The sequence below is a fragment of the Nipponia nippon genome, unplaced genomic scaffold, assembly GCF_047370975.1.
Source record: "Nipponia nippon isolate SJK-2023a ecotype South Korea unplaced genomic scaffold, ASM4737097v1 scaffold_4, whole genome shotgun sequence".
Taxonomy (NCBI): Eukaryota; Metazoa; Chordata; class Aves; order Pelecaniformes; family Threskiornithidae; genus Nipponia; species Nipponia nippon.
In genome coordinates this window covers 51,795,508-51,809,216 of record NW_028262358.1, presented here as the reverse complement: position 1 = coordinate 51,809,216, position 13,709 = coordinate 51,795,508, and the positions used below count along the sequence as shown (strand labels likewise).

At 36.9% G+C, this 13,709-nt stretch overlaps 1 protein-coding gene across 9 annotated transcripts in view; it reads left to right on the top strand.

Moving 5' to 3' along the window:
- MAP3K4 (mitogen-activated protein kinase kinase kinase 4) overlaps positions 1-13,709 on the top strand; it is a 78,005-nt gene that overhangs the window by 35,491 nt on the left and 28,805 nt on the right. For 7 of the 9 annotated variants that reach the window (XR_015708469.1, XR_015708468.1, XM_087775926.1 and 4 more), the window contains exons 5-13: positions 1,368-1,514; positions 4,185-4,342; positions 4,743-4,859; positions 5,293-5,392; positions 5,482-5,565; positions 7,736-8,002; positions 9,896-10,045; positions 10,900-11,061; positions 12,096-12,229. Coding sequence is in view for 7 of the 9 variants with exons in the window: in XM_087775926.1 (XP_087632052.1) it covers positions 1,368-1,514; positions 4,185-4,342; positions 4,743-4,859; positions 5,293-5,392; positions 5,482-5,565; positions 7,736-8,002; positions 9,896-10,045; positions 10,900-11,061; positions 12,096-12,229 (1,319 nt within the window). In the remaining 2 variants the exon portion in view is untranslated. The remainder of the gene's footprint in view (positions 1-1,367; positions 1,515-4,184; positions 4,343-4,742; positions 4,860-5,292; positions 5,393-5,481; positions 5,566-7,735; positions 8,003-9,895; positions 10,046-10,899; positions 11,062-12,095; positions 12,230-13,709) is intronic. The other 2 variants (XM_087775925.1, XM_087775921.1) reach the window with 2 other exon arrangements.

Sequence of the window (13,709 nt, the reverse complement as noted above, 5' to 3'; positions counted from 1 at the left end):
CTAAGTCCCATCTGTCTCTGTGAATAATGGGTAGTTAAATACCAATTTTAAATTCTTTGAACAAGTTACGTTTTTCTTGGTGGATCCCAGGGCAAAAAACCCCAATAGGTTAACACAGAGTGCACTGGATGTGATTGAGTGGTGAGTGAAGAGTGCACATTCATTTTTAAATATATGACATAATATGGATATACATGTGTCATTACTGGATTTCCACCTTATAAAAAATTACTATTTTTTTTTTCCTTTCTCACCTAACTATTGTTAAGTTTTAAACTACAGAGTTCAGAATATTACCCTTATAATACACTGTGCTCAGGGGAGCACAGTGTAATGTGTTCTGGCCTATAAAAGATTCCAAAGACTCTTGTCATATTAGTAACATTATTGTATGTTTTTTTGCTTTCATACCATTATAATTTCTCATGCATTGAGTCCACTATATTGATGTATTATTTTGCCAAGATAGCCGTTTTACAAGATTTTTAAAAAGCAGATTAACAAACCACCAGTTCCGTTCCCTCTGACCTTCCAAATGACCCCCTCTCTTCCTCTCAGACTCTCAATTTAATGAAGCTGTTGCTCAGAAAAGGTTAGGGGTTGTCAGACCTGGAGACTGATGAGAATTTCAGAAGAATACACACTTAGCACTGGAAGGACTTCTGAAAGAAAGTTAGTGTAGGTTCGAAACCATTCTTGCTGTCTGTACTCCTATGTCTGTGGTTGTGCACATTTCTTCAAACAAAGAAAAGCTGTAAGCTTTAAGGAAGGGTTGACAGCTGTTTGGCCAAAGTAACCGCTTCTGCGGTTGAAAAGAGAGCTTTCCTCATGTTAACTGTGCCGAGAGAAACAACAAAAGAAACAGCAACTGTTCTCAGGTCTGGTACGGGTTTTAGAGTTGTGGACACCTGCCCCATAGATTGACAATGAGCTTCCTGTAGTAAAACACTTATCATAGGTCTCAGCATCTCTCAAACACATTGCATATTATTGCTGACTTGCTTCTGTTTAAACTGGTGATTTGATGATTGTGAGCCCTCCTGCCCACTTCTAAACTTTTTAACTACCCAGTAAGTTGCTTGCTGTAGCGCTGTGCAGGGAATGAAGCCTGAAACGTCCGTCTCCATCTCCATTTACAGTTATGTGGCAAATGGCATGATGGCAATTAAATAATCCTGGAAAACTGGTCACATCTTTCCTGCAGACATGTAGAGCAACTGTATGCATTTCTGAAAACTGCAGAAATTATGTAGTGGTAAACCAACATATTTGGACAAACTGGATTGACAAATTAAACTTTCACTTCCCAGGGGGAATTTAAGAGTAATGTCTTGACTGATGGCAGTTTTGGGGTTTTTCTCTTGCAGCTAGTGAGAGAGTGTAAAGAGGTTCTGAAGGGTGGCCTGTTAATGAAGCAATATTACCAGTTTATGTTACGAGAGGTGTTAGATGACTTACAAAAGATTGATTGCAACATTGATTCTTTTGAAGAGGACCTGCATAAAATGTTAATGGTAAGCTTCAAACAGGAGAAAATATTTGGAGTTCTAGTAAGTGCATTAATCTGAATACTGCTAATACAAATCTGTTGTCCTTGATGGGTATAGATCTTGTTAATTTTTTTTGGTGATGTACTACTTTAACCTAATTTTATTGTTTTAACAGACTTGTAAAGGTAACACAGTAGCCATTGCCATTTTAGCAATACTGATTTTTGTTTACTGGACTGTGGTACAGTATACTTGTAAATTGCCTGTATTTATAATAAAATGGTTCCTAAATAGAACTGTAAATTCCGTACATTTAAACTAAACTTTTAATAACCTTTTCGTATTGAATAAAAAAAATAAATACAATTGTTTCACTAATATCATGTCTTAATATCTTGGTATTGCATTCATCCATTAATGATACCTTATTTTTAATGTGTATTCATTATTGCAATAAGTTAAACACAAAAGTATTTTCAAGACAAACACTTGGCCTCTGAAAGATACTAAATGAAATATTCTTTAGTAAATTGAGTTTAAATTACTGTTCCCTTGGATGTGACTAATTTTTATTCTTTTGTGAGTTGTTTGAACTTTGTTCTCACTATTCTAGGGAAAAAAAAACCAAGATATACCTCGATACCTCATCACTAGTGTTTTCTCAGCAGGCATGTTGGTACCATCTGTTGTTGAGTACACATGGATTTTCCTATTACATGCTTTTCATTGCCTACAGCGGTGAAAATATAATGCTTTACCTGAAATTTCTTATGCTGCGTGCCTGCCTTCATCTCCATTTGAAATTTCTAGAGACTTCCAGCAGAAATGACCTGGCTAGATCAAAGGAAAATGGTTCATCTTGTCCATTTTGAAATTCCGTACCTGTTTTTTTTTAGGTAGTTGTAATGTTTTTGTGCTCTGAGGCAAGAGCTTGAGCTTTGGCAGCAGTTTTAATTATATTAGCATTCTGGTTTTTGTAGGTCTTGAAAGGGATGGTGACAAGACTGTGTAAATAGGAATAAATATGTCAGACTTCAAAGAATCACAGTTTGTGCCTGTTCAGAGTTGCAGGTTACTGTAGTGCCAGCAGCAGGGGAGAAGGATTGGATGAATGGTCAATATTGTCAGAAGATTGGGACAGCTGGGCACAGAGCTGAAGAGATGATCTGGACTGAAAATAGGGATAGGGGAAACTTGTACGGAATCAGAAGGTTAAGATGGGATTAATGAGGGGTGGGTTGTGGAACTTTGTCTTTTCCTGTGGACTCCTTGTATAGGCTGTATAGGCTGTACCTGGCAAGATAGCCAAGAAGAGTACTGGAAGAGGAATTAGGCTGAGAGTGAAAAGTGAATTAAATAAAGTCAAGAATGGGGTGACAGCCTATCAGAACACAGTACCTACCTAACCCAGAGCAGAGTGTTAAGGATTTCCGTATCTGTGCCACTCTCGTGAGACACCACCTGGAGTACTGTGTTCAGCTCTGGGGCCCCAACATAAGAAGGACATGGACCTGCTCGAGTGGGTCCAGAGGAGAGCCACAATGATGATCAGGGGGCTGGAGCATCTCTCCTATGAAGACAGGCTGAGAAAGTTGGGGTTGTTCAGCCTAGAGAAGAGAAGGCTCCAGGGAGACCTTATGGCAGCCTTCCAGTACTCAAAGAGCGCCTACAGGAAAGATGAGGAGGGACTCTTTATCATAGAGTGTCGTGATAGGACGAGGGGTAATGGTTTAAAACTGCAAGATGGTAGATTTAGATTAGATATTGGGAAGAAATTCTTTACTTTGAGGGTGGTGAGGCACTGGAACAGGTTGCCCAGAGAAGTTGTGGATGCCCCCTCCCTGGAAGTGTTCAAGGCCAGGCTGGATGGGGCTCTGAGCAACCTGATCTAGTGGAAGGTGTCCCTGCCCATGGCAGGGGGGTTGGAACTAAATGATCTTTAAGGTTCCTTCCAGCCCAAACCATTTGGTGATTCTATGATCTTGGCATTATTACAGTGTGGTCTGAAAATACCTGAAACCAACAGGAAGTGTCTCAACCATTTCTAAGGAGGGACATTGCTTGATGTTATGGATTATTGAACTAAAGCAAATTGCAGCTAATTTTCTGCATTCAATATGATCCTGAAGGGCAGATGTTTGAAGAAGAATTGTACTTACCTGGATTTTTATGTTGGTTTAAAACAATAATAATTAAAAAAGGTGAGAGATAAGTCTTGATATAAGGGAACACAAGGTATAATGTAGAATTTGAGAAGCCTGTTCACTGCATTTACCCATATCCAGGAGCGTATGTTCAGATAAAACCTTTTAGAGTAATCCAGTTAATAAAAGATTTAGAAACTGGTTTGCAGTAGTTCAGCTTTAAAAACTCTGTCCACTGTGGGTATTCACTGATGCAATGGTGAACAGGAGCACAGCAAGCAAGGTGGTGATACTGTCAATATTTTCAGGAAAGTATCATGGAGACATGGTATTTAATACTGAAGTAGCACTTTCTACTTCCCAAGCCATAAATTGCACATTTTGCATGGAAGCACGTAGCTCATTTTCAGTCATAGCAAATGAAAAATGTTGTAGAAATATTTTCTACAAACTGTATAATATTGAGGTTGTTTGTTGATTTGAGAAGCTGTAGTCCTTAGTTACACATTGTGTAACAATTTCTGTTTACATTATCTCTTTCCATGTACAGGTTTACTTTGATTATATGCGAAGCTGGATCCAAATGCTACAGCAGTTACCTCAAGCGTCTCATAGTTTAAAAAATCTGTTGGAGGAAGAATGGAATTTCACCAAAGAAATAACTCCTTATATAAGAGGAGGTGAAGCTCAAGCTGGAAAACTGTTCTGGTAGGTTTTATTTAATTTCTCTGCTTACGGTGTTGATTTGCACCAGATACGTATTCAAGTCAGCACTTGTTCAGGGTTCCCAGATTGGGCTTCTTGAGGCCTCAGTAAGCAGTTGATAGTCTTTGGGAATTTATGGTTTATAACAATGACTGTAGCTATAGGATGCAGTAAGTGCAGATTGCTCTTACTCTAGCTATAACAGGAATGACTGCTTCTATGGGAAGTCCCTGTTCCTGCTAGCCCTGTGCACACAGAGTAACTGAGGGCCCCCAAGGTGCTGCTTGTTTCTGCAGGCGGACTTGGCAACACAGCTCTCTTGTGTTGGACAGAGTAGGAAGAAGTTTAAGGTGCCATGCTTCCTGAATAAGACTCTGAAGTTCCACCATTTCTGTTGCTACAGTGATATTGCAGGAATGCTGCTGAAATCTACAGGAATATTTTTAGATTCTGGACTACAAGACAGTTGTGATGAATTTTGGGCCAGTGCCGATGACAGTACTGCATCAGATGAAATCAGGTATTAAGCCCTTCAGCTTAATAATAATAATAAACACACTTACTCATGTTTCTATACCCCCGACAGGTACATACCACATTTTATTTCTTAGAATGAAAATTTTGTAAATACAAGACTCCAGAGACTTTATTCCTGATATTTCTGTATGCAGTAGTAATGAACCATCATTTTGTTCGTTTGAAGCCTAGTAACCTTCTTTTTAGTTCAGGGTATGAGAGATTGTTTATCCTTTAAATTTAAATTCAGTTTTTATATCCTTATCAAAAATATGTCTGCACAAGTTCAGTTTATTTCAGTCAGCTGCTTGTAAATTTTTATCTTTTCTATGCTCTTTCTATTGACATATATATAAATAATTCTTACTTTCTAATAGCTATAAAAATGCAATATGATTTATTAAAACATTGTCACTTCATTCTTACCAATGTTTCAGGAGGTCTGTTATAGAGACCAGCCGAGCACTCAAAGAACTGTTTCATGAAGCTAGAGAAAGGGCCTCCAAAGCTCTTGGTTTTGCTAAAATGCTGAGGAAGGTAAGTTAACAGTAGAGTCTCATCGTATTTATATGCTTTAAAGAAATTTAGTCTGAAAGCGTATTCTTTTGTTTTGTCATTACTTGTAGGACCTTGAAATAGCAGCAGAATTTGCATTGTCAGCCTCTGTGCGAGATCTTCTGAACGCTCTGAAAGTAAAAGAGTATGTGAAGGTAAATTCAGTTCAGAGGCATGAAAGTAGAGTGAGGATGCTAAGCAAAATGTCAAAGGTTATTTATTGACATACTTTCAATTTTGTAATGTGGCATCTCAACGTTTAAAATGTCATGTATTTAATATGGAATTTTGGCAGTACAGTTATTTTCTGTACCTGTGTTTGTGTGAGTGAGAATGCTAGTCTGTGTTCTGGGAAATCAATGTCTAATTCCTTCTCTTCCCAAAGATTCTCTTTGTGACTTAGGAAAACGCATTTTGCTTCAATAGTAGTTACTCATTTGTGAGAGGGGAGTAATAACACTTAGTAGGGAGTGTTATGAAAAATAAATGCTTTAAAGTTTGAAGTGAACACATACATCAGTAAATGGACATGTTTAAGTAGATAATCTCAGACTACAGACCTGTGTTTTGTGTGCTTTTATACAGCAACAATATTATAGTGGAGGTCTGCTCTAGTGAGCTTCCTTGAGAGTACTAAGGATGTGAGAAATGCAGGGCCTGTGTTCTGTTCCAGAATAACTGTTGCTAGAAAACTGTCGTACAGCAAAAGTAGGTTAAAATCTCAATGCCTGATATTTTCTGCACTATAAATTCCACATCTATGGTTTTGCACTTTATTCCTTAAAAATTCCTAGGTCAACAAGTCTTGATTGTAGTTTGAATTTAAGTAAATTAATTTCTTCAACAGATTAAATTTATTTGGATCTGGTGTTCTTTTTTCTCCTTCCATACATTTAATATCTATAACTCCCAATTGGGAAATAATCTACTAACTTTTGCGTGACAAAATTCTTGTTAGATTTATATAAATGATTGCTAAACTGATTTAAGGGGAGACCGACAAATTCATAGGAGAAAAGTTCATAAAGCGTTGTTAAATACATGGAGGAAAGGAGGACCCTCGTCTGTGAATTGTTTAAGAGTGGGAGAATAGTCAGGGAAATCAGTATGTGTTTACTTTTTAAAAGTATTTTTCCCCAGGTATCCACTCTTGGCTGCTTTAAGACACAATATTAAATTTGGTAGACCTTTTCGTTAAAGATAGTATCATTGTTCTTATGCACATGTTTTGAAGAAAAAATTGAATCTTGAGTTTGAAAAATCTTTGTAAGCACGTGGCTTAAATAATCTAGATAGGCTGTTTGGATCTCGAGATTTATCCCTCTTTATGTATTACCTCTCCCCTTTTTTTCACCACTCAAAATGACACACTTCATATGTTGGCCCTCCAACATCATGTAGGGCGTTAAAATTTTTAACAGCCTTTTCAATCAGATGCTCATTAGTTTTGGGAAACTGTTTTAGCTTTCAGTAACAATCATCTAGTTTTTACATTGACCTACAGGTTATAATGGTTTTAATTATAAAATATGTCTGCCTAATGGTCAAAATGTTGAGTGCAGTGTTTTGTCTTAGCTTGATGACATCAAACTCTGAAAAGAGAGAATTAAACTTCACTATAAGTCAGTTACCTCATGTCAAATCACAGGTATCAACTATTTTACTGTTTTCACAGTCTGATTCTGATGCCCGACTTGGTTAAAGTATGTTACCAATGTGACAGATATAATGCAGAAGTGGTTTTTAAGTAGTATAAGTAGTATTCTATTACAAGAGAACACTCTTATTATACTTAATCTATCTTTCGTGAATAGTAAAAGAATAACTGATATTTTTTTAGCCATATTTTTGCTTACTTTTATCTTTTGTAGACATTGAGAAATGTGTGGGTTCTTAGAGATCCTGAAGGAATTTTTCTTCTTTTAATATTCCAGTCTTAAAAGTGTATGCTTCATAAGTCTTAAATTAGCCTTGCCTAATTTACTTTTTTAAATATGTGTATATATATTTTATACATATGTGAAATCGGACTTTTTTGTAACAAGATGTCTTTAGAAGAATATGTAGATGCATCAATTGAAGGTGCAAGAAAGGATGTCATTGAAGGTTGGTGACGTAGCGGATTTCAAAACAAATAATTTCTTATAATGCATTTTGACTTTTAGTGCAAAAATGGCTGGATGTATTGTTTTAGTAGGCATATTGTACAGCTGTTTAAGATGGAAACTCTTCCTGTTGCTTAAATGAGATGACATATACCTATTTTATCTATTATAGAAGACAGTGAGATTCACTCATTCAGTATATTTTTATTTTTTTCTACAGGTACAAATCCCTGGACTTGAGAGTTTACAAGTATTCGTACCAAATAGTATTGCAGGGGAAAAATCTGTGATTTTGCAGCTCCTCAATGCAGCTGCTGGAAAGGATTGCTCAAAGGATTCAGATGAGGTTGCATATGAGGCCTATTTACTAATGACCAAACACAGTGACAAAGACCATGAATTAGATGACAGCTGGAGTGCATGGGAGGGTCAGCCGGTCAAAGTAGTGCCACAAGTAGAAACTGTTGATACACTGCGCACCATGCAGGTGGGTTTTGTTTTTTTTTCCCCATGTCTATGTGATCTCCACACTTCTATGAATGCTTATCCTTTCAGATTAACCATGGTAATTTAAGTGAGGCATGTGTCCTTTTATAGGTAAAAAAAGTTAAATTCAAGGATAGGATTGATTCTTAGTTGTGTTAATGCAAGTGTTAAATTCAATGGATTTTAGCATTTCTTAGAAGGATTAATCTCTACAGCGTGCATTTTTCAGGGTTGGACTTTTATTGTAAAGAGATACTTTCAATATCTAGTTGGGTGTTCAGTATCAGAAGTGTGGATAGGACTTGAAAACTGTCCATTTTATTAAGAAGTCACCAGTCTCCAAGAACGTGTGGCGGTTGTATGTTTTCCATACACTGAGGCATGCAACCAGTTGCTTTCGATCTTGGATGAATTGTGACATTTAAAGTTAAATTTCTGTGGAAGCTACTGGATGTTCAACAGTTCTGCAGGAAGAAATTTTTCCAGTCATACTTTCCTTCATCCCAAGCCAGCAGGGGTTCCCTGCCAGCAGTTCTGCTATGCTCTAGCAACTGAGCCAGCTGCAGCTCCCTGCCCCTCCTCTTCTCATAGCCTTATGTTAAACTAAGTGAATTTTCCTTTCAGTATGTCATGCAGTTCCTTGGATCCCTACCATAAATGGGCTCTACTGTCCATGAACAGAGTGACTTTCCATGTCACTGTGCCTGGCCTCTAGCATTCAGAGGGCTCTAGCAGTTACAGGCAATTGACAAAGTCACTCCTGTACATACTGCTGTTTTTAACGTGCAAGCTTGTTACTTCTTCCAGACTGAACAATAAAAAAATAGCCTTTGATTAAGTGCTTAGAATTTCATTGGACTTCTATCAAAGTTAGCATTTCATTCAGAAAATGAAAACAGCGAAAGATGGGATTTGGTTTGCAAATGGTATTCTATCTGACTTATGTAAATGCACATAAACCACTGTGTGTTTGTGTATGTGTTTATATATGTATGTGTGTAACACTTTATTAATTTTTTAAAATCCAGTATTGAAAGGTTAGGAGGTAAAAAGTCCTTCAGAAAGATTGTGTCCCGTGTTTTTAAAAAACATGTTTTGCAAACTAGACAAAATGTAAGGTGTTATATAAAAAGTACTCATAAAATAGAAGAATCCCATCAACATTTAAAGAATTTTGAGCATAAAAATATTCTTTGGGAATGAGGTATTGCAAATATGGATGAAGTAGGTCTTGTTTTGTGAGTAACTTGTTGCAGATGCATTGTCTGTAGCTTGAAATCAACAGAGCTTAGTATGTGACTCATAGTGCCACAGCAAAGGCAACATCATCTGTGACTGTGTACTTTTATAGACTTCTGCAATATCAGAGCTCTGGTTTCCAAAACATACTCTTACATTTTAATAATTTTCGAAATCTGAGCAAATACTGTGTGGTAGATCTGTGGCTTTCCCTGTTCAATAGTAGTTTTTTGTCCTGAAGTGTACATTCCTTGGATAAAACCTGCTTATTTATGTAATGGTTGTTACCTCCATCTGCTTTGAGAAAATATAATTATTTTGCTTAGATGCTGCCTTTCTGTGTGTAACTATTCTGAAGATAATTTTAATACAGTGTTTCCCAAACCTTTCCAGAAGTGAATAGGAGTATATTCCCCTTGAAAACTTGCTGTGGCATTTGCCCTAATAGAGCCCTACTCATAAGGTGAGAGTTTATCAAGTTCAGTTGCCAGCATCAAGCTTTCCTGTGTGAATTAAAGTTTTTTCATAAGTAGCGACAAGAGAGGTCTTTCATAGTTTAGAATTAAAAAAATAACCAGTTGGAATTTGCTGATACGGGACACGTTTTTATAGAGAGATTTTGTTTATAAGAACTAGTCGTATCTTGTATTCCTAGGTTGATAACCTCCTCCTTGTCGTCATTCAATCTGCCCACCTTGTGAGTCAGAGAAAAGCTTTCCAGCAGTCTATTGAAGGGCTCATATCTCTGCGCCAGGAACAGACATCCAGCCAACCAGTCATCGCCAAAGCTCTACAACAGCTAAAGGTAGGCAGTTTTTGAGATTTTCTCAGTCAAAATTGATGGTGCTTTGCTCACTAGTAAGTAAACATGTGTAAGGAGACTTGATTGCAACGCTAATGGCATATTCTGCAATAGTAATTTATGCAACCTCTATGGACTTCACTTTCAGTAGAATTTTCATTCTGTTTTCGCAAAGGATTTGTATTTTTGAGCAATATTAGTGTAATCACTTTTGCACTGGGTTAAGTGGGAGACAAGTCCATAATGCAATAAAAATATTAATAGCAACAGAATAAATACATCTTCATATGAGAGCACTATTGAATTGAAAGAAAGTGATTTCATAAAAATAAATTCTATCAAAATCCATGATCTGCAAGAAACAACTCTTTTTTTCCCATATTTGGAGAAGATGGATGCTTTGTGATATAAAAGTGGGTAGGTCTCTCTGGTTTTTTGCTCGTTTTTGGTGTGTTGTTTTTTTTTTGTTGTTGTTGTTCTGGTGGTTTTTTTGGTTGGATGAGGGTTTTCTTTGGTGTTTTTTTTTTTTTGTGTGGTTTTTTTTGAGGACCTGGAAAAGCAAAGACTTGTTAGGTTGAAGTTGCAGTATCAGGTCCCTACATTTCCTCCTGTTAAGGAGTTAATTTCACTCAAGCAAACAAACTTAATTATAATACTTAAGTTAATTATAAGACTTGCTTAGTGCAACTGCTGGAAAGTGTGTGTTTTTCCAAGACTGAATGAATTGTGATGGCATTAAAGTACATTTCCATTTAAAATAATGTAATTGTTAGATTCATGTTTGCCTTAGCCTTGTCAACTGTAGAATACAAAGAATAATTTGATGCCCCCCATCCCTTTTTGTTGTTGTTACTCAGAGTGATGCATTACAGCTATGCAATAAGATAAGCAGTGCCATTGATAGAGTTGACCACATGTTCACATCTGAGTTTGATGCTGAAGTTGATGAATCTGAATCTGCCACTTTGCAGCAATACTACCGGGAAGCCATGATTCAGGCTTATAATTTTGGGTTTGAGGTAAGGAAACAAAAACTTAATGACACATTTGTTTTGTAGTTTTGGTAAAAAACAATTGAAATGTCTGGTTTTTCATTGGTGCAAGAAAGGTAACTATAACTCTGTGGAAACATGAAGAATTCTAGCAGAAAATAGTAAAAAATATGTGTTGCTGCAGAAATCTTACGTGAACATGGTTGAAAAATAACAGATAGATCTATTAAACTCAGACTGCAATTAGCAATGCCTGGAACTCTAAAAAGCTTTAAGAACTTCATAAATTCAGGTGTAGTCTTGTAGGCTCTGCTACTTGGCAGCATTTTAGATGAAATCGGAAATATCCTTTGATATTGAGTATCATTGTGTAACTTTGCTTCTCACAGTTTTTCAGCCTGGAATAGCATAATACTGTAACACGAGCCGTTTTTTCAAAGTTTACGGTGGGTCTTTGATGCAGTGAATATAGCTTTTGCGTGCCTTCCTTAGAGTGTTGATGAGGAAATGTCATGTTCAGATGCTTTAAGTATACTGTTTCACTATTTGATTCCTGTGAGCTTTGTAAAATTTTTTTAAAACTGTATCATACCCTAACATACTTCTAAGGATAGTCTTCTAAAAAACAGCTGATATTTCTGTTTAATTTTTTAAATATACATATATGAAGTCCTTTATCTCCTAATGTTACCTGCAATATAACTAAAAATAAACACTACTTTGCAGTTCAATCTCTGATTACAGAACTGAGCATTTATGCAGGATGTTTCTTAAATGATGTGTACACTGTTAAACTTTAGCACATGCCCGTACACACACAAGAATGCAAAATGGCTCGAGGGCTGCCTCTCACTATAACACATTTTGTATCATGTATTTTTTCATGATTTTTTTTTTATAAATATGCAACTGCTTACATAAAATCATTTTGTGTAAGAATAGGATGTGACTGTTACCATACTGTAGAGTTTTGTGAGCCTGCAAATGCTCCAGTGGATATTGCAAATGGTATTTTTGTTGTTCTTATTAATACGTGAAAAGTAATCTTTAGTTTCTTACAGTACCATAAAGAAGTTGTTCGTCTGATGTCTGGAGAATTCAGGCAGAAAATTGGAGACAAATACATCAGCTTTGCAAGAAAATGGATGAATTATGTGCTAACAAAATGTGAGAGTGGCCGAGGCACTCGACCCAGGTAACAGCCAACTTGTTACTGCCATAGTAGTTTGTGTTTAAATACCACGGGACTTTTCACACTGTGAATAATGCTTTATTGTTTAGAAGTAGTTCTTCTGAACTATTGATGCTTCTGGCTCTTAACTTTTGAAAGTAATTTTTGAATAGTAAATGCATAAAGCCAAGCGAACAACTGCTTAGCAGAAGATTTTGTGGAACATTTTGCCTCATGTTAGCTGACAGAAAATGGGAAGAAAACGCAGAGATTGTTGGACCCAGAGAATTAAAAGACTTTAGATAAGGGTCGTTAGGTTGGAACAAAAGTGCTATGTGATCAGGAGTCAATAAAGATTGCAGAATATGCAACAGTCATTCTCTGGGTATCCTGCAGAGAAAGGAGTATTGTTTTGTGCCAGCTGCGGAAGCTATGTACGTATGGAAGCTTTAGCCTCCTGTAGAAGTTCTTCTATTAGTCGTTTCTGAAAGCATCTGAGGTATGGCCTACAGATGAGGAAGAAATGTTTCCACTCTGGTGAAAATTCTTCGGTTTTATGATTGTAGTAATGGATGCATTTGTGGATGTTTTTTGTTGTAGTCCAAGGTATTTTCTGTCTGTTGACAGTAATGTCCCCAGTGGCGTCTCAAATTGTGCTTACAGTTGGTGCTATGAAACTGTGCTGCTGGGCAGTAATGAAAAAAGTTAAAAAGTTACATCACTTTGAGGATGTCAACAGAGGAACTGGGAAACTGGCCCAAGCAGAATGATACCATTACTTGATTTATTTAGGTGGTTTTGCAGCATTTTGCAGCTGGTATATCACAAATTTAATAGAATTCTTTTGCATTAAAATAGGTACCTTTATATTGATCTGTGCTAGCAGATTACACATCAGTGGTAGTTTTGTTTATGTAAAGTATAGGGCTGATCAGTCTGTCCTGAAGGTGGTTTGTTCTGCTTGCTGGAAGAAGAGGAGGAAAGACTGGGTAGGCTGAACCATCTGTGGATAGGCTAATTAGTTTGGTGTGCTAATCTTAAAAAAACAAAAGGAAACAAACAAAAAAAAAGCCTAAACCCAAAACAACTTAAAAGGCCTTTTAAAGTATGTTAACAGCAAAAGGACTGAAGATGACATTGGTCCATTACTTGACGTGATTGGTCACCTCACAAATAGGGACGAAGATAAAGCAGAGACATTTAATGCCTTCTTCGCCTCTGTTGTTAACACAAATGATGGGCGCTGGGACCCCTGGAGCCCTGGGTTGCAGGACCACCACTAGGGGAGAGAGAAGCTCCTGGTTGGCTTTCAACCTGTACAAGATTTGCTGCTGCAATGGAATGCATGCAAGTCTATGGGGCCTGATGGAATTCGTTCCAAGGTACTGAACAAGTTGGCTGATGTTATTGCAAGACCTCTCTCAGTTATTTATCAGCGGTCTTGGGAATCTCGAGAGGTTCCCCTTGACTGGAAGCTAGCAAGCGTTATTTCAATTTTCAAGAA